Source organism: Eriocheir sinensis, chromosome 28, assembly GCF_024679095.1.
Source record: "Eriocheir sinensis breed Jianghai 21 chromosome 28, ASM2467909v1, whole genome shotgun sequence".
NCBI classification, from domain to species: domain Eukaryota; kingdom Metazoa; phylum Arthropoda; class Malacostraca; order Decapoda; family Varunidae; genus Eriocheir; species Eriocheir sinensis.
Window position 1 is genome coordinate 10,680,406 of NC_066536.1, and position 24,073 is coordinate 10,704,478.

At 45.8% G+C, this 24,073-nt stretch overlaps 1 protein-coding gene across 1 annotated transcript in view; it reads left to right on the forward strand.

The window, feature by feature from the left end:
• LOC127004495 (muscle-specific protein 300 kDa-like) overlaps positions 1-24,073 on the forward strand; it is a 41,001-nt gene that overhangs the window by 11,191 nt on the left and 5,737 nt on the right. Inside the window, exons 2-7 of the mRNA XM_050872269.1 lie at positions 11,392-11,590; positions 15,100-15,251; positions 15,682-15,856; positions 16,128-16,603; positions 17,194-17,254; positions 17,518-17,520. Of these exons, the coding sequence (XP_050728226.1) occupies positions 11,392-11,590; positions 15,100-15,251; positions 15,682-15,856; positions 16,128-16,603; positions 17,194-17,254; positions 17,518-17,520 (1,066 nt within the window). The remainder of the gene's footprint in view (positions 1-11,391; positions 11,591-15,099; positions 15,252-15,681; positions 15,857-16,127; positions 16,604-17,193; positions 17,255-17,517; positions 17,521-24,073) is intronic.

Consider the following 24,073-nt stretch of genomic DNA (forward strand, 5'->3'; position numbering starts at 1 on the left):
GAAGGAGGAAGGGAAAGAGAAGTCAGAGGAGGAGGAAGACGAGAAGGAAGAAAAAGAAGAGATCGGAGACTGAGGAGAAAGTCACGAGGAAAAATTGGAATAGCAAAAGAAGATGAAATGGCAAGAATAAAAGGAAAAGAAAGGGGAGAAAATGAAGAGCAAATAGAATAAAAATCAGAGACAGCCTATTGAGAAGGAAACTAATAAAGAGTGAAAGACATTAACTTGAAAGGGAGAAAAGAACACGATGAGAAGAAGGAAAATGAAGAAAGAGAAAACCCCGAATCTTTAAAAGGAAGTGATTATCAGATTAAATGTGTGTGTGTGTGTGTGTGTGTGTGTGTGTGTGTGTGTGTGTGTGTGTGTGTGTGTGTGTGTTCGAGAGAGAGAGTAATGGCACAGTGCCTGGCGATGCCCATAACCATATATAGCGGTGGTGATGGCTCTGTCAACCTACCTCTGAGTACCTTCCTGCCTTGCCCTCATCATCACGTTAGGGCCGAAAGAGGAGCTAGGAGGCGCTGGGTGTCTTAGTGCCTCCTGGTGTTACGATATGCTGGAAGGATGTTGGATTGAGTAGACGTGTTATTGTGTATGGTCTTGTGGGTATTTTGAAGGTGTTGATGGCACATTTTCAGGGTTCATTGTACTTTTTGACGTGTCTTTTCAGTGTATAGTTTCATTATTTTTTTATCCTTTGTGTTTGTGTGTTTTGAAGGAGTATTTTATTTCATTTTTATTTTCATTATATTTACTGCGCTTGTTATTCTCTTGTATATTTGTTTTGGCTTCCTGTATCGTATCTCTCTCTCTCTCTCTCTCTCTCTCTCTCTCTCTCTCTCTCTCTCTCTCTCTCTCTCTCTCTCTCTCTCTCTCTCTCTCTCTCTCTCTCTCTCTCTCTCTCTCTCTCTCTCTCTCTCTCTCTCTCTCTCTCTCTCTCTCTTTGTGTGTGTGTGTGTGTGTGTGTGTGTGTGTGTGTGTGTGTGTGTGTCGATCTTGTCACCTCCCTCTTATGCAGATGGTAACCTGGCATGCTATCCATTGCCACCACGTCACTTCAACATTTGTCTTCTGTAATTTTAATGGGCTGGTCTATTTTGTCCACTGACCCAATGCAAGCCAGCCAGAGCCCGCCCGCCCCGCCCCCTTCCTCCCCTCCCCAACCACACACCCCTTACCTGCCTCTCTCAGCCCTTGTTCATGTCTGTTTATGCTATCCATCCATTGTCTTCTCCCTTCGTCTCTGTCCATCTTCCCCTGCTGCTCCTTTTATCAATCTCTTTTTCTTATGTATTTTTTTTTTCCTTTATCGTCGTCTTCTGTTTTCTTTACTTTTCATTTTCTTTTCTTTTTCATCTTGTTTTCGTTTCTCTTCCTCCTCTTCCCCCTCCTACTTTTTATCTTGCTTCTTCACTTTAATTCTTTTTGTATTCTTTAACTTTCTCTTCCTGATTTAATTCCTTTTATTTTGCTGGGTTTTGCTCGTGTTATTTTTCTTTTCTTTTATTTTTTACTCATTTGCAAACCTGAATAGAATCCCCTCTTACTCTCCTCTCCCCTGTTCTCTTTCCTTTATTCCTTTTCTCCTTTACCCCTTTTACAGTGCACTATGACTTTTCTTTTACTTTTCAGCTACTTCAGTTTCTTTTATTCCTTCTTTTCAGTTATCTTTTTCAACATGTTCACGAAATTCCCCACATCCAGATTCAACTTACTATTCACTCCTTATCCGTACCATCCCCCCTCCCCCCTCTTCTATATCTCTCCCCTCCCTCATGCACATTCCACCCCTTTCATGTCTCCTCTCTATCATATCTCCCACCCCGCATCCTCACCTCTTTCCCTCCCATCCCATCTACTCTTTCACCCAACAAGACGGTTCCTCTCTCCTTCGCCCTCCATTAGACTCATCCCTTCACGCATCATACTCATCTTTAGCTCTTTCACTTGCCCTTAATCTTCACTTTCCGTCCTCATTCTTTCTTTCATTTTTTCCATCTCTCTCTCTCTCTCTCTCTCTCTCTCTCTCTCTCTCTCTCTCTCTCTCTCTCTCTCTCTCTCTCTCTCTCTCTCTCTCTCTCTCTCTCTCTCTCTCTCTCTCTCTCTCTCTCTCTCTCTCTCTCTCTCTCTCTCTCTCTCTCTCTCTCTCTCTCTCTCTCTCTCTCTCTCTCTCTTACGTTTCCTCTTTTGGACGCTCGCGTACTCTTAATCCCTTTCTATCTCCTCTCCTTCCCATTCATTACCTTCAAGTTAATCTGGAGTAGACTTGAAATGAGAAATGAGCCTTCAGGTCCAGTGAGATATTATACGTAGATTAAATACCACTTCCATTTTTTTTTCTTTCTGCTACAAAAAAAAGTTCGCCGGTGAACCTTTCCATTTCTTGTGGGATTCCAGGATTCAGCCGATGTAATCTTCTCAATTAATATTTTTTAGATTTTTTTTTTTGCCACGATTCCGTTGATTAAATGAAGATGGATATTAGTTTTTGCGCCTTTTTAAAGAGAGAAACGCTTCACTGTTTGATCAAGATAAGATTATAAAGTTATCTACGGAATCACCCGCTTTAGAGGTGAAAACGTATTTTTTTTTTCTTTTGTGGGGGGATGCAAGAGAGGAGTTAACAGATTGACATATAGATAGATAGACAGCGAGAGAAGGAAGTTAGGATGAAAATAAAGATAGGGATATTAATGGTAATTTTTTATATCTTTTTCGCAAACTTCAATGTCAGAGAAAGAGGAAGCGAGAGCTTTTAAATTGCGCCGAGCTAATCGCGTAGGTAAAGAACCACCACATACCAAGCACCTGGCGGAAGGAACCTGCCCGAACCAGCCTCGTCAGGATAAAATGTTTCTTTTTTTTTTATTTCCGAAGTATGATTGCAGAGGAACGTTCCCCCCTCCCTCTCTCTCTCTCTCTCTCTCTCTCTCTCTCTCTCTCTCTCTCTCTCTCTCTCTCTCTCTCTCTCTCTCTCTCTCTCTCTCTCTCTCTCTCTCTCTCTCTCTCTCTCTCTCTCTCTCTCTCTCTCTCTCTCTCTCGCTCTCTCTCTCTCTCTCTCTCTCTCTCTCTCTCTCTCTCTCTCTCTCTCTCTCTCTCTCTCTCTCTCTCTCTCTCTCTCTCTCTCTCTCTCTCTCTCTCTCTCTTCGTTGTCATAATTACGTAGTCAAGCTCGCCTGATGCGATGGAGCACAGTCTTCATTAATCAGCTCTTGTTATGTCGTTCTTACTTTCATTATCGCAGCTGTTCTCTTTCTTTTCTCGTGTCTTCTCGTCTATCAGTTTTATGGTGTAATTTTCTTTCGTTCCGGCTCGATGCATTTCGCTATTATTATTTTTTTTTTCATTCCGTTGCAGATCTTCCCTCTTTTCATCCTTCCTTCCTTCCTTCCTTCCTTCTTTTCCCTTCCCTCTCCCTTCCTCCATTTCATCTACTGCGTCATCCATTTTCATTTTTTTTTCTCCTTTATCGTCACCGTCACCATCTTCCTCTCCCCTTCCCTCATTCTCTCCTTTCTCCCTCCTTCTTCCCTTTCTACTGTCCTCCGCCTCCCATTTTTTTTCGCCCTTACTTTCACCTTCTCCATCTTCTCCTTTCCCCCGCTCCCTCATTTCCTCGCCCTGTCCTTGCTTCCTTTCTCCCCTCCTTACTCCCTCTCTCCTTTCCTCCCTATCTCCCATTTTTTTTTTTCATTTTTTCGCCTTTATTTCCACCTTCTCCATCACCCCCCCCACTGTCCTCTCGCTAACCTTGTCTTCTTTTTCCTCCTTCCTCGCTCCTTCCTCCCTCTCTCCTTTCCTCCCTCACTCCCTCCAACACCTAACGAACGGCGATAGTAATGACCGCAATTTAGATGCTGATGGCGCCGCTGTCTGAACGCTAATGATTGACACTTTCGTTAACCAGCAAATTTTCGTAACTGCCTGTGCTTTCGTCACCTTCTGTGTGTGTGTGTGTGTGTGTGTGTGTGTGTGTGTGTGTGTGTGTGTTGTGTGTGTGTGTGTGTGTGTGTGTGTGTGTCCTGTGGGAAGGAATTTGCATATTAAAGGAAGTTTTTGTCGAGAGCTTCCTCTGTTTTTCTTGTTGTTGTTTCCTGTTTTTTCTCTCTTTTTACTTCTCGTTTTGGCGTGAATTTTATTTTCGTTTCTAGGAAGGATTCGAAATGGTTTTGTGGGCGTGGGTGTGGGTGCGAGGTGATGGAAAAAGAGGATGTGTTGGGTGGAGGGTCTGAGGGTGGGATGTGAATGTGGGTGCCCGCTCTTGTATTTTGTTTTGCTTTCCATTTTTTCTATTGATTTTTTTTCTTGGTTTTGCCGTCGCCACTCTGGTTCATAAAAGGATCTGTCGACACGCTAATGCAATCTTCGTTTTTGTTGTGTGTGTGTGTGTGTGTGTGTTTTTTTTTTTTTTTTTTTACTCTGAGTCTTTTCTGGTTTTGTTCTCCGATGACTTGTGGTTTTTTTTTTATTATTTGTATACCTGGACGTGGATGCATGTGTGTTGGGGAGGGGGGAGGGGTTGTGTGTGTGTGTGTGTGTGTGTGTGTGTGTGTGTGTGTGTGCTTTCTCTTTGTTCTGTCGCCTCCCGTCCGTTATTTGTCTCTATATGTCAGCAGTTTCTAATAACTTTCAGATCTTCTTTGTTCTGTCGTCTTTGATCCGCCATTTTAATTGATACGAGAGCAGTTTTTTTTATGATCCAGTTTTTTTCCCTTCATTTTAGTTGTATTCCAGTTCATTCCGCTATTTTTTCTTCTTTTTCTTTATTATTTCTGTTTTTTTCCTTTTTGTCCGACATTTTAACTTGGCATGAAAGCTTTTGTTGTTGTTGTTGTTGTTGTTCTTATTCTACTGTTGTTTTAGTTGATTCCAGTTCTGCCCGTTTGTTGTCTTTCCATTTTATATTTATTATCTATTATTTTCCTTTGTCCCTTTGGTCCTTTAGCGTTTAAGTCAACATGAAAGACTTTTTTTTATTGTATGCTCACTTTTGTTTTTCTTTATTTTTGGGGGGGTCCCTTTCTGTTCGGTCCGCTCTCTTACTCTCCCTTTCTTTTCTTTTACTTTCCCTTTCATTACGCTGATTTCACTCTCATTTTTTCCACTTTTCGTCCGCTCCTTTCTGTCGTTTCCTCTTCGTTACTCCTTTTGTTCCTCTTTTTCGTACTTCTTCACACTTCGTCAACGCCAAACAAACTGTCTTCCTCCATATTTCCTTGGCTGTTCCTCCTCCTCTTCTTCTTCCTCCTCTCCTACCCCCTCTCTCCCCTCTTTCATCCTATCCTTTCCCCTCCTCCTCCTCCTCCTCCTCCCAGTCCACTTTACTACGCATCCCATCGTGTTTCCTCCCTTTCCCTTTTCGTACTCTTCATCTAACAACATTTTTTCCTCCCATTCCTCTCCCTTCCTTTCCTCTCTCATCCCCATCCCCTCGCCATTATTCCCCTTCAGCGCCCCCTCCTCATTTCCCTTCAACCCGCAGCCAGGGGAGAGGAAGGGGAGAGCAAGGAAGGGTTCACATGCCTGGCTAGCGTCCAAGGCTCGGTGGAGAACTTCCCATCTCTCCCCTTCCGTTCCGTTCCTTTTCCTCCCCTTCTCTTTCCATTTCTTCCCATTCTAATGTTTTACCTTCTCTTTCCTTCCATTCTATTCTGATATCTTACCTTTCCTCTCCTCTACTTTTTCCCATCCCAATCTTTTCCTTCTCTTCTGTTCCATTCTCTTCCCTACTTTTTTTCTATTTTTCTTTGCTTTTTTTAACTTCAATCCTCTCCTTACCCTTTCCTTTTCCTTCCCTTCCCTTTCCTTTCCTTGCTTTTCTTTCGTTTCCTTTTCTATCCATTGTCTTTCCTTTCCTTTCCTTCTTCCTTCTCCTTCCTAGTTCATTCCTACCCTTTCCTTTTCCTCCTTTCCTACTCCCTTCACATTCCTTGACTTTCCTATCCCTTTTCTTCTCATCCCTTCGTTCTAATTCTTTCTCCTTCCACTTCACGAATGTCATCAAAAAGTCTCATAAAGAATCGTAGCTCATGATAGCCACCTACTTGAAGAGCGGCAAACACTTGAAACACATGATCCTGCTGTGTAAAGCTTCCGCACCTTATTACCTGACCTTCCTCTTGCGCCTCCTTAACCCCCCCACCCCCCACCCCCGAAATACTCCTTCCTTCTCATCTCACTTAAACTCTTGCTATTGCTTCGGCTGCTGCTGCGTCTGCCTCTGTTAGCCCGGACTCCCTCACCCCCACCCACACACCCCTTCCCACCGCCTTCTAACCCCCGCATCCCGCCGGAAACTTATTGAAATCCTCTCTGGAAGCTGAGTAGACACATTTTTCTCGGAAGTTGCAGCTATTCGAAGGCTTAATCTTCGCGGCAACGGCCAGAGAATCACGGCGGGAAACGAGTATTTTCCTCCCCTCCGTGCTGGAAAAATTGTGGCGTCCGGGGTGATGACTGGTGAGAGAGAGAGAGAGAGAGAGTTGAGGTTTGCCAAATGAAAAGAGAATGGAGAAAGTGGTGGTACTGCATGAAGGAGGAAGAGGACTAAAGAGAGAAGAAAGAGGAGTAAAGGGGGAAAGAGGATAAAGATGATGCTGAGAGAGAGAGAGAGAGAGAGAGAGAGAGAGAGAGAGAGAGAGAGAGAGAGAAATGAAGCAACTACTGGTACTGCGAGAAAGTTAAGTTGGCTTGGCTTACGTTACAGAGGCGAATATGCGAGTGTAGTGTGTGGATGTGAATGTGACTTAACGGGCGTTGGTGCAGACGTTTGTTGGGTGTGACTGTGGAGAGAGGAAGGAGAAGAGGATACGAGGTGCCGCCGCTGCTGTAGATGCTTCGGGCTCTATTGCCGGAGGAGAAGGAGGAGGTGGAGATAGAGGGAACACGGGGGTAAAAGAGAAAGGAAGAAAGGACTGGTGGTGCTTGAAGGCGAGAGCATGAGTCGTAAGGGAGAGGATGGAGAGGTGGAGAAGTCTTGGTTTAATATGAGTGGAGAGTTTTCTTGAGAGGTTAAAGAGGGAAAGAAAATGAGAGAGAGAGAGAGAGAGAGAGTTGAATTTGCCAAATGAAAAGAGAATGGAGCAAGTAGTGGAACTGGATGAAGGAGGAAGAGAACTAAAGAGAGAAGGAGGAGGAAAGAGGAGGAGGAGGATGCTGAATGGTGAGAGAGAGATGAGGACAAACATGTTTCTTGACTAGGCGACAAAAATAAAACTGTTTTCGCGTTGATGTGAAGGACTCCGCCGCGTTGGTACCGAAAAAAGCAACTCTATTCAAATGTAATATTTCAAAAGCTGGTTTTTTTGCCCGCGTCCACTAAAAAAATATAATAACAATGGTAATTTACTTGTCTGCGCTCGCTCGAACTTGAAATTAAAATGAAAAAAGAGGGAAAATAAAGGAGAATGTATGAATGCGCTGTGCTGTTAAATACTGAGCGCCAGACCGAAAAATGAGAGCTGCGCGTCGCGGAAAATATTGAATAAACAGTAATTTATAAACAGAGACACACACGATCCCCGGGAAATTACACTCATGCATAACAAAATAATGTGAACAGTAAGTAATGGCAATAATAATGATAACAATGATAGCAGTGATAAAAATAATAATGATACTACTACTACTTCTACTCCTTCTACTACTTTACTACTACTAATAATAATAATAATAATAATAATAATAATAATAATAATAATGGCTATGCTGGTTAAATCATTTGCCTTTATATTACTTCCTCCATTTACCTGCAAGCGAGAGAGAGAAGTGTAATATTGGTGAGGAATAATGGAATGGAAAGCATATTGTGTGGGGGAAGGGGACTGAGAGGTGGAGGAGGAGGAGGAGAAAGAGGAGGTGGAGGAGGAATGTGGGGGAGATGGGAGGAGATGTAGGAAGGCGTTTGCATTTGTGGAATTGGTCTTCGTGATTGTGTATTGGCGGGAAGGGAGAGGGAGTGTGGCGAGGTAAGTGGAGTGGGAATGAGGTAAAGTAAGTGAGGTAGGAGCGGGGCGGAGAGGAGGAATGCTGAGGTGTGAAAATGGGGTCGGAATTGGCGTTGGCGTCTTTGTGTTCATGAGAAGGGAAAGCAGCGGTGGAGGGGAAAAGTCTCACGCGTCTCAGGATATGGCTGTAAAGAAAGGTGTTGATTACCCGTTTTTGTCACTACGGTTTTTAGCAATTTCAAGTAATACGCAATAACCGTTGAGGAAAGGAAAAGGAACGGGTTGATGCCAAGTGCCAACCCCATCACCCCCCCCCCCTCCCCCTGCACCCCCTTCGGATAATATACACTACAGAGAACTGAGTAGGAAGTGGATGTCGCCGAGGAAGACGTTTTAGTGCTGGGGTGTGAGAACTAGAGCATGAATGGGAGGAGATAGGGACGTAGGAGACTGCTAAACAGGGTCAAAGAGATTAGCATCATTATCATAAAGGGATGGCGTAAAAGGTTAGCTGAAAGTGTGTATTATGCCTTTAAATTGAAAAAGAAAGGAAGGAGAGACAATAAACAAGAGATGATGTTGGGAGAAAGAACAAGGAGATGAAGAAGAAGAAGGTTGGAAGAGGAATAGGAGGTGGCAGTGGAGAGAGAGAGAGAGGGGGGGAGATGGAGGTTAAAAAGCGTAGAAAGAAAGAGGAAGAGTGATGGGAAGGAGGGAGGGTGGAGGGAGAAAGAGGAAGGTCGTGCAGGATGAAGCAAAGGAAGAGAGAGGAAAAGATTTAGCGAGGAGGAAAGAGAAGATGACGATGAAGAGGAGAAATGAGAGAGAGAGAGGGGGGGTCGAGGCATGTTGGTCGAGTCGCTTCTGTAATGGAGGTTGGCTGGCGTCCACTGCTGGCTGGCGGGTGTTATGTGCGGGTGTATTCTTGGTGTAGGCCGCGGCATGCCCTTCCCGCCGTGCCAACCCGAGACAGAGAGAGAGAGAGAGAGAGAGAGAGAGAGAGATTTTTATAGACTCCACCAGGTGACCGGCGCCCCTCAGGTAACCGTGATGCTAAATAGGCGCCTCAGCCATTAGTCAGGCAGGTAAGACGCAGCCATGTGAAGGAGAGAGAGAGAGAGAGAGAGGCCGTTAGTAATTGGAAAGATAAAACGTCAGTAACAATACACACAAGGAAAAAGTTTATCCCCTCTCCCCGCCGCTCTCTCTCTCTCTGTCTCGGTCTCTCTCTCTCTCTCTCTCTCTCTCTTCTTCATCAATCTGGTCCATCATTCCTCCTTCCCTCCACCGTCTCCTCCCTCCTTCCTTCTCTATCATTAGCTCACTCGCTCTCCGCACTGCCCACCACCACCATCACTAACCCCCTTACTTACCTCCCATCCCTCTCTCCCTCCTCCCCTTCTCCATCACTACATCCCCCCCTCTTTTCTACTACCCTCTCACCTTTATCTCTCCATCATTTTCTCTTTCCACCACCTGCTCCCTTTCTCTACTTCGATCTCCTTTGCCCCCCTCTCACTCACCCCCCTTCCTCCCCTCCTCCTTCCCTCCCTTTCTCCCTCCCTCTCCAGACGCGACCTGAATCAAACTCTCAAAATACGAACCCAATCTGGAGAAAGACTCTGGCCGACCTATTACGGAGTGGTGCTATATCTTTCTCTATTGGCCTCATATTTCCGGCCTCCAAATTGTCCAGCAGTGAGCTAATGGGGGAACTTTGGCCTCCACGCGACCTTTCTCAGCACTTTCAAGGGCCAGCAGGAGGAGGAGGAGGAGGTGCAGGAGTGTATGGTGGAGGGGAGTAGAGGAGGAGAAAGGGAGGTTGGTGAATGCTAACGCTGGTACTTGTTGGTGTTCGTGATTTGTATATAATGAGTGGAGTTGCTTTATTAGTGTATGTATGAAAGGTATTGGTATGTTTATGCGTATATATTTGGAACTGGTTGTGGTGATAGTGGTCGTGGTGGTCTCTAAACTCTAAGCATGTTTGGTATATAAAATCACGTCATGGTTTTTTTTTTTTTTTATGTCTGGTGGATGTGGACTTAGACACGGGGATGGGATTGCGTTGTACGGTCGCCCAAACGGAATATGGCCTTGGTCTGGGGGTGGAAGGGACGGTCAAAGATGGACGGTGAAGCATGTGTGTCTGTTTTAAAATAACTTACTGCGTGTGCTTATCTGCCCCCTGAAAAGATTGCAGTTGTTAAAAATGGAATTATGTTGTTCTCTTGTACCTCCTCAAACAACAATTAAAAGTGCCAGTGGTATTAGTTATTGTTTTTCAGTAAGCTTATTTTTCCTATCTTTTTAATCTATTTTCTTCCTCTTTAGTCTCGTATCGTCTCTTGTCGTGTCTCTCTCACACACACACACACACACGCTCTCTCTCTCTCTCTCTCTCTCTCTCTCTCTCTCTCTCTCTCTCTCTCTCTCTCTCTCTCTCTCTCTCTCTCTCTCTCTCTCTCTCTCTCTCTCTCTCTCTCTCTCTCTCTCTCTCTCTCTCTCTCTCTCTCTCTCTCTCTCTCTCTCTCTCTCTCTATTTTGACCGGTCTCACCATCCCTCTCCTACTCTCTCCCCTTGCTCTTTCTTTCTTTCCTCTCCTCTTTTTCGGTTGCTATTTCACGGGTCAGCGTTTCTCTGCTTCTCTTTCCACATCCTCTCGTCGTGATTCACCTAAATGGCCTCTCCTTCTCTTCCTCCTCCTCCAGTTCTCCCCACCCTCCTCCTCCTCCTCCTTATCCTTTTACTTCTCCTCAGCCGTCATGTCGCGGTGGTGTTGGTGGTGGTGGGTTCCTTACTGCTTGCGGCGCGCTTACCAACACTAATGAGCTCTTAATGACGTTTTCTAACCCTGATGGCCCTTCTTAATGACCGCTTATACTTGTCTTAGGCGTGATAGTCCCCTTTAATGAGGATTATGCTTATCGTGGCGCGGCCCGGCCAGACCCACTAACCTAATTCCTCGGCCTTGGCGCGGGTCTGGCTCCCCTCACACCGCGCGATCCGAAGTTCCTTCACTATCTGTATGTGCATGTGCGTGCGGTTGTGTGTGTGAATTTGTGTGGGTGTGAGGGGGGGGGGTGCGCGTGGGGGGGGTATGTGGGAGGGGTGTGTGTGTCTGTGTGCGTGTGCGTGTGTGGGTGTGGGTATGGGTGTGTGCGTGAGTGTGTGTGTGTCGCTCTCTCTCTCTCTCTCTCTCTCTCTCTCTCTCTCTCTCTCTCTCTCTCTCTCTCTCTCTCTCTCTCTCTCTCTCTCTCTCTCTCTCTCTCTCTCTCTCTTGCCCTTTATGCCTCTCATCGTGTAAGGAGTAAGAGAATTAACACCTTCGAGCTCTGTTCAAAATAAGTGAATCTATTCTTCTTTTATGTTGTAGTTAATATTAAATGAATTGATCTTCTTCTTGTATCGTTCTTACACGTTGCCTTTCTCTCTCTTCAACAGTCGCTGTGCCGTGACCTGGACAAGGAGGGGACCAAGTCATGGCTGGACATGATGCTGGACAAGCTCTCGCAGCACAGCAACGAGAACGAGGATAACCTGTCAGGCCGCGACAAGGCGGTGAAGGCCCAGGAAAAGAAGAAGTTGGAGGCCATGATCGAACGCCACAATGGGCTCATGGGACCTACCATGGAAGCACAGAGTACGTGGCTGAAGGCGGCATATGGTTGCTCTCGCTCCTCACCTCAACAGGGCTGAACATTGCGCTTCTGGCGCGCCCAAACTCTGGCAATTTGTTTGGAGGGCTTCATAAATAGATCTCTTTATCCATTGAACTTCGCATTTAGCAGGGTACATATCCCAAAAAGGCGGTATTTTGCTTATTTGAGGGTCACATTGCGATCTGAACTCTGGTTCCTCGTGTATAAGACCCCAAGGCTCGTCTTAAGAAGTAATTCTCGTAGACCTTCCATTTAGCGGGCTTCTCACCTCGATAGAGTTGCACTGTGCATCCCTGGGGCTTTCTCTTAATCACCAATTCCTCACGACCTGCCTTAGGTTGTTCTTTAGCTTGTCTCCTGGGCTCCATACTTTAATCTCTGGCTCCTCATCTATCAGGCTCCTAACTTTAAGGTTCACGTGTTGCAGGCGGGATCCAAAGCCTCCCTCCCTCGTCCTCTCCGCTGGTCGCCTCGCCGTGCGCCACACTCGGGATGCTCCACGCTTCCCTCACTCAAACTCCACCCGGACTCTGTATTTACCCGCCGGCTGGTGCTTCAACCACCCGGAGTTTAGCGCGCGGAAATTTAACGGCCTCAGCAACACACTGAGGCTAACGAGACTCAGGAGGTCCCGGATATAATAGTATAGTTTGCCTCTCGCTGATGCTTTTGTCGACCAAAATCTCCTCACTTCCTGCTGATGGTCAACTCACGCTAATATCTGCATGACAACACATAGGTTTTGATATTTCATTCTATAATCTGTCTTTGCAATTTTTCCCTTGATCGCAAAGTAAGAAATGTTTAATTTTCTCGTGACGCGGACTAGTTGTTTAGCTCTGCGTTACAGCAGCGTTATCTTATTAATGTAATGTTCCCTGACTTTGCAAATCAAATCCTTTTTCTCGGTTATAGGGGACAATTTTCAGAATGGCTCAGTGTTCGTAAATATCGGGTACTGTCGGCGGGAAGGAAGGAACTCCGACAAAAATATGCGTTCTCATATATCGCGAGTCTTTTAGAATCTCAGGAACAACTTGTGCGCGCGGCTGCCCTTCACTGGACCGCCATTGAGACTGGAAATTCATGCAAGTTGTTTCATTCTTGGGAGTCGTTTCTCGCGTGCTCGCTCGTGTGTGCCTGCGCCTGTGTGTGTGTGTGTGTGTGTGTGTGTGTGTGTGTGTGTGTGTGTGTGCATGGACGGCAGCGCGACGACATATACGTTACACTGAGGGTCTCCACCCGTGGAAGGATGGACGGACGGACCCACGCGGGGACGGAGCCTGGCGAGGAACACCCCGTCGTCATCAGATCTTTTTGTCCGGAGAACACTGGCAGGCGACCTTTGGCGCATCAGGGTTGCGTAGTCCCGCTACTTCCCTTTGCAGCAAACTTGTTATTATCAAAGCAGATGGTCATGAATGCCGAGAAGACTTTTTTTTTCCTTTTTTGTCAGCCAGTTTTTGCATTGTTTTTTTTTTTTCTGAACAAACGACGAATGAAAGCATCCTTCTCTGCCCACTGAGGACCCTCCCGGCCGGTGGATCACAGACTCAAGTCTGTGAGACAAAGGCTGCGCTGCCTCGGTCGGAGATTCAGTCAATTTGCTGGCCAGAGAAATAGCCTCACCGGAAACTCTCGGTCCCGTGAAACGCATGTGGGCTCGCCGTCCTCCCTGTTGTGCCGCGTTATGGCCCAGAGCAAGTCAGCTGTCCTTAGTAATGTGCAGCACTTGCTTTGAGAAGCAAAGAGTCTTTCCAAACGCTTTTTACCGTTAATTTGGAGCTTACATTGCTAGTTTTATGCTTTTTTTAGGCACGCACGTGCAAAAGCAGTGTGTTTGATTTTTTTCTGTACAAATACTTAATTGAAACATTTCATAAGTAACCCCGCAAATTTATATCAATTCAGTGAACTCATGCTGTTTTACTGTGCCTTCCTTTAACTGTCAACCGGCCACCTCCTTCCTGGTGTCTGTGAGTGTTCGTGTAGTCACACAAACGTCATGAAGACGCACTGCACCTTCCTAGTGTAAATAGACGAGGTAGACCAGCCTAGTCTTGTGTCGGCGTGACTGGCGTGGTTTGTTCCTGTGTCTTCTAGACCAGCTTCCTCAGCACCATGTGTGTTAGCTCTATCAGAGTCAGTAGAGTGAGCAGATGTAGAGTTGAATAAACTCGTCCTAGACGTCTTATTCCTCTTCTGTTCATCATGTGTCGCCTCTAAAGTGGTAGTGGTGGTTCTCTTGTAGCGACTCTCTTACACCTGGCAGCCTCACGGGTGTGCATGAAAGCTTGAAAACCTGTCACTATTGTCAGGGATACACCCACCAACTCCTCAACGGTCACTCAACACTCACGGAAAACGATGCCATCAAACATTGTCTGTGTACCCACTGGCATATTCCAGGAACTGTGACACTAACACAGACCTTATAGATATACAAATGCTATCTCTGGCATTCGCCATCCGAGTCTGAATTCTTGCCACGAACACAGACTTGAGAGAGGTGTAAACATTGTGTGAGGTGCATTGCCTTAGCCCTTCAACTGTAATACAAACGCAGACATGATGAATACGATAACACCGTCTGTGCATTCATTACCTCAGCTGTGACACAAACACAGACCTCAAGAAAGCGGTAAATACAGCCTGTGGTATTCACTGCTATAGTCACTGAGTCGTTGCCCACCAACACAGTTAAGACGAAAACGAAAGCCACCAACACAGCCAGCAAGGGAGAAACACGCCTTCTTCCGTTAGCGCCCCAGAGCCTTTCCTTCTGCATAGCTTGTTAGGCGTCGAGCAGAGCCCCTTAGCCCACCTTAGCCAGCCAGTCAGCAGCCACCTCCTCTGTGCCTTCATTGTGGGTTCCACGATACCTGGCAGTCACTAGTCTCGAGGTTCCACCGCATCGGAAACTTCGAGTAGCTGTCACGTCCTGTCACGTTTTTCATGTCAACTGTGTGATGTCATGTGCTGTGTGTCACGACCCGTCAATTTTTTACTCTGTCCACTCCTTCCTTCTCCTTTCCCCTCCACCTGTCGATTCATTTCACATACTACTTCAGGTTCACTTTTATGCACTTGTTCTGACAAGAAAAGTTGTTGTATAGAGCTTTATTTTTCCTTTACACACTGTCATTCCTTTTTTTCCTACTCTCTCTCTCTCTCTCTCTCTCTCTCTCTCTCTCTCTCTCTCTCTCTCTCTCTCTCTCTCTCTCTCTCTCTCTCTCTCTCTCTCTCTCTCTCTCTCTCTCTCTCTCTCTCTCTCTCTCTCTCTCTCTCTCTCTCTCTCTCTCTCTCTCTCCTTTTCTCTTCGTTTTTTTTCTTATTCATCTTTTTCTCTTCTCTCCTCTTTCTCTTCTCTTATTTACTCTTCTCCTTTCCTCTCCACGACACACGCACACACACGCACCGCTAATGAGAGCTTGGCGGAGGTGTTTCAAGCCCTCGCCCCCCCCCGCCACCCTCACCCTTCTTCTCCCAGGTAAAGTGGACCATTACTCTGAGTGTTACGCGTTCGGCGACGACATTCACCCCGTGATGAAGGTCTTGAACGAGCAGCGCCATCTGTCCTGCAAGGAGATCCACCCTCACAATATGGACATGTGTGAGGACCAGATTGAGAAGCAGGAAAAGGTGAGGTGGTTTAAAATGATGTCCAGGGTAATGAGAGGGAGGACACTACAAAAGGGATGTTGGTTGAGAATGAGATGAAGATGATAAGGACTTTCTAACATCTCAATTCTAAGTTTACGGTGGTGAATCCCTTTCTCGACACATACTTAAACTTCACCTTCCTCTCTTTTTCTCCCACCGAGGGAACACCACCCCCATAAAGCCTTAAACACCTGTCTCCGTACCTCCCTCCCTCTCGCCTGCCTTCCTCCCTCTTCTCCAGTCCACGATGTCGCACACCTGAACACCCTCCGTCCTCTGAATCCTCCTACTCTTCCTCCCCACCACATACATGCCTCCCTCCTCTTCCCCCTTTACTTACCTTCCTTCCTCCCAGCCCACCAATCCCCCAATCCCACAGCCATGCACCTGACGTCCTCCTTCCCGCCAGGTGTTGAGGACAATCGAGAATCAGGCGCCCATCTACAACGAGCTGATGCGTCGCGGCCAGAAGCTCAAGTCCAACCCCAACGCCCCGTCCTTCCTCGAGCGAGAGATCAAGAAGCTCGAGGAGACCTGGAAGGACACCAACGAGAAGGCTCAGCTTCGCATTGCTCTCCTCAACAGTGAGTTACTTGGCGCCTCTTGCCTGAACGTGACTCCTACCATTTCTTTGTTCTACTTTACGTATGTTCTTGCTTACCTTACGGCTTATGAAGCTTGTTACTATGCACTCATGATTCTGAACCGCTAAGAAAATTAAACAATAGTAAATGTAATCCGATTTACAGGATTTCGATCTCTTTACACAAAAAGCACAAGCTAGTGTTCTAATTAGGGTCAGAGCTGCTCTTTGTTGATACTCCTCTCACCCTCTTTTTTTTATTTCCCTGCCAGGCACCTTCAAGGACTGGGAGGTCTACGAGCAGCAGCGTCAGGCCATCTACACCCCTATCGAGGCCCTGGAGGAGCAGTTCAAGACCTACAAGAGGATCTACGACCCCAAGAAAGGAACCGACTGGCTCGAGAGGAAGAAGAAAAAGGTCGCTGAGTTCAAAAAGCAAGGCCTTGAGATCTACGAAGTGATCCAAAAGTGTTTCAAGACAATTGTTAGCCTGGCGGGCGAGGACAAGCGCGAGTTCATGGAGAAGGAAATTTTGGAGATCGACGAGAGGAAGACCATCATCGAGAAGGTGGACAAGACCCTCGAGGAGCTGACGGAGTTCAACAAAAAGTTGCACAAGTTCGTGGACACCATGGGCGAGCTGCGCGCCTGGATGATGCCGGCGTGCGAGAAACTCAACTTCATCACCACCTCCACCGAGATGTCCCCGGAAGACCGCGTCAAAGAAATCTTCGACCTTCAGGGACAGGTGAGGGAAGCTGGCTGATAGTACCCCAGGTAAGATAGTGCATGTTATTATAGTATCCCACAGAGGCACCATGCATCGAAATTGTTCACATTCAGGAATCATCGCACTACTTAACCAAAACAGCTGATGTCACTTAGAGAAAAACTGACGAATAATGTTTCAATAATCAGAGCTGTAAAATTATGCATCCATTTCATAAAATTATATCCCCAATTAGTTTCTCCACATTGTTTATCTTTGCTTCTTCCTTCGTCCACCACCAACTTCTCAGTTATCTTTCCTCTCATTTCCCCCGTTCATTCCTCCACGTCTCTTTCCTCTCTCCTCTTCTTATTCTTCGTTTCATCTCTCCACTACTCTCCCTTCTCTATATATATATCTCTTTCCTTCGTTATTCATCTCTTCCTCCTTTTTTTTTTTTGCATCTTTCTTTCCTCCATCAATGTTTCTTTCCTCTTCTCCCTTTCCTCTTTCTTCCCCTACCCTCTTCCCTATTCTCCCTGTCTTCTTTCTTCCCCCACCACTCACCTTCCCTCCTCTCTCTCCCTGTCCTCTCTCTTCCGCCACCACTCACCTGTTCCCGTCTGCAGGTCAACGAGAGGCTGCCGCTGATGGAGCCGCTGGAGGCCGAGTGTCACCTCCTGTTTGACGGTGAGTGAGTCGCAGAGCCGGCCAGCCCAATCCCCCTCCCCTCCTTCCCGCTCGTGAGGCTGAGCGGGACGAAGGGTTACACGGGCTCAGCCGCCGCCGTACCTTGAGCCAAAATTGTGTGTCAGCTTATCGATGCCACACATTTCGGAATATTCTTACCTTTTGCCAAACTGCCCTTAAAACAAAAGTAAAATATTTGGCAAGAGCTTTTCCACATTTGTATATACTTGTTTGCTGAACGTTTATCTTTTTCTTTGAAGGAGCAAGTATGTAATATACTTATTTGTTTGAATAAGCTCACCATACCAGCCAGTTTAGTCACAAGTAATGCCTTATAAGCTTTATATGATTAACACTTCCTCATATATTTCCCAGGCGATTCATGCTCTAATGTATAATTTTCTCCTCTCGGCCTCTGCTCCCCCGTTGCGTCGTGCTGCCTCGCGTCATCCAACACCGACCTGCAGTCCCGGGTAAGTGGAAGTGACGGCATGTTAAGGGTTCGACACGCCCCTCTGGATGAGGGGAGGGGGAAACAGCTTGTGTATGATGGTAAGGGAGGAGGAGACTGAATCACCCACTGGCGGAGACCCCCTCGCCGCTATGCATGCCACAACGGTTTGGCGCCCTCCCGTAGAAGTAGTGGTTTTGTTGGGCGTGTGACCTACAGGCAGCAAGTAGGTCCCATGAAGGAAGTTTTTGGAATGAGTCAGGTAGAACGCATATACTGGAGAATTAAACTCTTTCAGATGCACTCACTGCCCTTTGTTTGCGTCGTCCGTAACGATGTGTCATGCGCGCGCGTGCACCCTTTTAATGAAACAGCCAAGTGACCATTACCAATGGATTGTAAATATAAGCACACCTGGACCAACAGGTGGGTCCCTAGTAATCATCCGGTCAAAGAGGAACTTCAGGCAACGGACCTAATTAGTCTTCTTAACCTGCTGCATCACCAAAGCGCCTCGCTGCTTCCTCTTCCTCCTCGGCCCCGCACCAGCTGCAGCGGGAAGTACCAGAGGGTCCCGCCGCGCCGTCCCCACAGACATTTTACACGTGTACATTGATAATTCAATAACGTCATTATGTATTACAATGGAAATGATTTATTAAAAAAATAGCATCGACGTGTTACTGGCCACGTACCATTACACTTTAGTGTTCCAAAACAGACTTTGATGCTTAATAATCGCTGACATCCATGTCCTTGTCGATATAAATTAGTGTTTATTGCATAAAACTAGTTACAAATGATATCCTGTTTTCATTTATAAAGTTAAATCAAAATCATGCATAATTTTCCTCATGGATTAGATATATGTAGCACGTTGATGCCTGTGGCACCTCTGTGCGGCGGAGCGGGGCGGAGCGAGCCCTTAGGTGCTGAGGCAGTGATTGCTGTGACAGGTAAACGCATGGACGAAGAAGTCCCACCCATAATATATTTAGGTCTGGAGTCAAATTTTGTTATCATAGTTTACCGCGCGTGACATACCAGCCTTATATGAGCCATCCCTCCACACACCTGGCCCGTGCTGGCCGCCACTAACACATGTGAATACAGGTGTCCAGGTAGGATGAGTTATTTGTGTATCCTGCACGTGGCTTTACATCTTTCCACACCTGCTGATTACCCACTCACCTCCCCCGCTGTGTACGCCAAGATGGTGGGCCCTGCCTCGGCGTCCTGCCAGTCGCCACCACCTGGCTCCTCTCTCGTTTTTCAAAATGTTTTATGTTTTTTTTTTATTACACAAATACATAATATATATATATATATATATATATATATATATATATATATATATATATATATATATATATATATATATATATATATATATATATATATATATATATATACATAATTTTGCCTACTAATGCTAAAGGACTTGTCATACGGGTCTTGTGTGTTGTTAAATCTTCACTTTTACATTCTATCATAAACATTGTTCATTATTTTTAAAATATTTTTTATAGTCGTGCAATTATTTTTGATAAGTTTGTCTTGTCCCTGCTAAAACAATGCCGCCATAAATGCTTCACTTACAGTTACCCTTTTATTGTATGGTTAGTGCATTTATGTCGCTGCTAATCTTGTTTTTAAAGTGTAGAACATTTTTTCCTTGTAGTGATGAAATCTGAAATGTATGCAATCCGGAATTCCTTGAAGCGAGCAATCATGGGGTGGCGGCGGCGGGCTTCCAATGATGATTAAACACGCAGCCGTACGACGCTGCCCACACGGCCACCCGGCACGCAGGAGGCGGCGGGGCATGCGGCAGGGGCGAGGAGAGGGGAGAGGGGGAAAAGGGGATGATACGGTTTCTTTCTCGTAATCTCTCTCCAGCGAATTCCGGATTGACAAAGGGAAGATGTAGCGCGTGACGGGAATTTTTGTGTAATTTACTTCATTTTGTTTCTTTTTCTCCCTTTTTTTTTTTTTTTTGGATTCATCGCTGCTCGACAAAACATCTCCACCACCACCAACCATCCCTCACCACATTGCCTGCTGTTCATGCCTCACCCACACACAGCCGTCGACGGTAAGTAAAGAAAGCGAGGAGAGGCTGACTCATTTAATTTTCTATCTTCCATCTGATTGGCAAGAAAATTACCCGGGCCGTGATTTTTCCATTTACTTCCAGATTGAAGGAGTGACTGCTTGCCTCTCTTCCCTCCCTCCTCCTCCCTTTTTTTATTCTTTCTTTCCTTACTTTCTTGCTTTCTTGCTTTACCTTCAGCCGCAGCATCTTGATTCGCATATAATTTAATCTTTCTTATCCCGATGGCGCGGCTTTCATCTACCCCCCCACCCCCACCCCCCCTTTTTCGTTGACAGAATCGATTAGCCACCTGCTACCTGGGCCAAAGCTTTTCGCATATGCATATGTTGTAAGTCATGCTTATATGTGTCCTTTTCTCGCACTTCTGTCCATTACAAACTTTTGATGACCACTTGAATTTCGTCACTGATTTTACGTTCCTTTTTTTTTTTACTTGCAAATCCATCCATAACAGACCTTGCGAGATTGAATTTCGTCACAGATTACTTCTCTAATTTGGTTTGAAGAACGCACCCAACGCAAGAACAGTTAAAGAAAACGACGCTTGGGATGGATTACATGAAAAAAGTGTCGTAAGGAAATGATAATACGCGGGAGAAAAGCTTTTGAAATAACGAGACCAGCGGAGCTTTTATCTTGAATCCCGTTGATGTTGAGTTTCATTATTCTGCCTAATCACATAAACACAGAAGGATTGTACGCCCCGCTTGTTTATAATCACTTTTTGGCTTCCGTGTTTGTCGATGAGGTAAATATTTGATGTGTCATATGAGACCGCTGTGTCCCTGTTGCGTCCCTTTACCGTTTTCATTTTTATGTCTTTTTATGTGTATGCTGTGTTCTCGGCAGTCCGTGGAAGATTAACTTGTAACATAACTTGAAACCTCTCACTTTCAGTCCCTTCCTTTCCCTTCCCATCCCTACCCTTGCCTTTCTCTCTCCATGTTTCCTTTCTCTTCCTTTTTCCTCCCATCCTTTCCCTATTGTTGCCTTTCCATCTCTTTCTTTCCCTTCCCTTCCCTTCTCCTTCCTTCCTTTCCCATAAATTTTCCTATCTTCCTTTCCCTTCTCTTTTCTTGCGTTCCCTCTCTTCCAGTCCCCTTCCGTTATATTTTTTTTCCCCAACACCATAACTTTTCATCTGATACTTCCTTACTTACAGCTAACCTACAACCAACCTACAATCAACCCAAAACCAACAACTTCCTTACTTGCAACCACAACCTTTCATCCGATACTTTCTTGCTTTCTTTTCCATTCATTCACCACTTCACTCTAACTTACACAAACCTGCATGCTACATCCCACATCCCCCGTCCTTTCCTTTCCGTTCTCTTCTATTTCCTACTTTCCCCTTACCCTCTCCGTTCTCCTCCCTCCTTTCCATCCCCTCCCCATGCGTCCCTCCCTTCTCCTTCCTTCCACCCAGCACCCACCGTTTCTCTGATGGCATCTTGGCCTTTGATCTTCAAGTGCACCTTCGTCTTAGCCTCGATATGTCTTTCCAGAGCTGACTCGCAAACATGACACCAGCACGCCTTTCCCTGCCACATCGCTCTTTCCCTCCACCTCCCGCTACTCCACCTTAGAAATACACCTCTCGCCCTCGACAGTTTCCTCTTCGTCCCACTGCTGCCTCCCTTACTACATACCTCTCCCTTCCTCTACGCCATCCTCCTTTATTTCCCGTCCGACCTTATAGACAAATCACCCCACCCATTTCATACTCGACATGCTTTCTCTTCTCCTTCTCCTCCTCCTATTGTAACTCGCCCTCGGCCATGCTCTTACCGACACACCACTTCCCCCTTATCCCTTGGACCCATTTTGATATTTCCTCAACCCTTCTGGCGGTCTCGATATTCTCTTCCTCTTCCTCCTGATCCTCCTCCTGTTCTACGCTACAGCTCCCTTTCTTCCTCCATAAAACACAAAGCTTCAACAACTCACACGTTTCCCCGAGCATGAATATTCTCCCTTTTCTCTGCCTCTCCCCTCCTACCCCTCCCAACCCTCACCTGCCCCATTTCCTCCTTCCCACATGACATGCCTGCAAAAACCAACCAGCACAAGTCCACCCTGCAATGTTTATACAAAGGGAGTCAGGTTCCTCCCTCCCCAGTCAACTCTCCTCATACCTCTTTCATTCTTTTGCCCTTCCTCCATTCCTCCCACAACATTCTCCCTTTTCTCCTTTCTCTCCTCCTCTCTGATACGAGCTCTTTTTGCTTTCCTCCTTGCCTTCATTTATCTATTCATCCCATTCTTCCTCTTCTCTGTTCCTCCATCCCTTATTTTCTCTTCGTTTTCCCTCACTCCCTTTTTCTTTTCTATTCCATCTCTCCCTTCCGTCTTTTCTGTTATTCCCCTACATACATGCTATTCACCTCCTCCTTCTGCACCCCCTCCTCCTCCTCCTCCTTCATCCCCTCCTCCTCCTCCTCCTCCTTCTCCTTCTCCCCCACCCTCCCCATTCTTCCTCCACCCACCTTCTCCCCGCTTCCCCCCCTTTCAGAGCCAAGAAAGATGAAATTACAGCTACAGAATACAAGAAATGTTTCCCTCAGATATGATCCAGACGCCTGGTGCTACACTTTATATTTCTTTACCTCTTTCCTTACCTCACCTGGGCACCGCTTACCTGATGATTGATGATTTTTTTATGCTCCTCCCCCCTTCCCCTCCCCCCCCCTCTCTCTCTCTCTCTCTCTCTCTCTCTCTCTCTCTCTCTCTCTCTCTCTCTGGCAATTTCGTTATTCGAGTCCAATTTATCTTTCCAGGGTTGCTTGTTTTATTTATTTTTAACCGCGAAACCCTTGCTGTGGAATGTTGTATTATCGCTTTTGTTGTTCTGTGCTTTTATACGGTTACTTTTATCTATCCTTTGTTTTTTTTTATATATATATATATATATTTCGACCATAATATTCCTGCCCTTTGCATCAGTTTGCGATAAAATGTCTTTTGTTCACCCGTAGATTATTTTTATTGTCATCATTTCACGTTGCTGTTTTGTTGTCATCATTATTTTTTATAGTTTTTTTTTCTTTTGTAGAGTTGCATTTTTAATTATAATGTGTGAGCTTCCTTAAAATGCTATATATGTGTTTGTTCATGTGCAAGGTCTTGATGATTTTGATTTAACTGTCTTCACTCACCTGTTTATTGTTATTCCTTCCCCGTCATGCCCTGAACCTCCCTCCGTGGCGCACCAACACCTACACCACCACAGGAGAAGGTAAGCCATAGCGTTCACACCGGTATATCTCTTTACCTTATATCGAACCCATTTTCAGCAGCATCTCTCGCGGCTCTGGCAACGATGGTAGAAGGTTCCGCCGCAGGGTTGGCATCACTGGGGTAGGAAGGATAGCTCAGAGAAAACACCCGACAGCAAATTAATGTTGTTCCTCCTGCCCTGCGGTGTGTTGTTGTTGTTGGTGGGGGGGATTTTCTTTTTTTCTGGCGTATCTGCTAAGGTTATGAATGTAAGTGCTTGTGTGTTTTGTCCATGCGTGTGTGTGTGGTGGGGGGGAGTTGATGAAGAAGGTGTGTGTGTGTGTGTGTGTGTGTGTGTGTGTGTGTGTGTGTGTGTGTGGATGAGCTGATGAAGGACGTCTGTGTTTGTGTATGCGTAGATCAAGCAGGTGTGTGTGTTTATCTTGCAGCGGCCAATGAACGGAAAGAACCTCAAGTTGGGGCCCCGCACGCCACCAGCTGTCCTTTCGCCCACTCCACCCGACCAATATCTCCCCGGGAACCTTCGCGCGCCCTCAGGAGAAAGTGTGTGCGAGATGAAAAGTGTAAAGAACATAATACGGTAAATTTGTTGATGAGATTTGCCATTAACTTTTGTTTTCGCTCAAGCTTTGATGGCCGATATTTTATTTCGCCCAAGACGTCTTTTCTTTTGAGTTTCTGTTGCTGCTGTTGCCGGTTTGGGGGTCAGTTTTGATCCGTAACAAGCATTATATTTTGTTCTTTGTGTTCTGCGTACGAATAATTGTTTCCTTTGCGCCTCCCTGCCCTGTCGTTTTATCTATTTTATAATTTCAATGCCCTTAATCACATGTATATTTATTTGTTTGTTTTATTTGATTTTATCTGCGCAATTAACACCAGTGGTTTCAACAGTTGTCTAACACTGGAAATGCTTTTATCTTTCTCCAGTTTTATTGTTTTGCTGTCCATTGATTTAACTGAAAACACACAACAATACTACAAACTCGCACTCACAGGAAGGGAAATATAT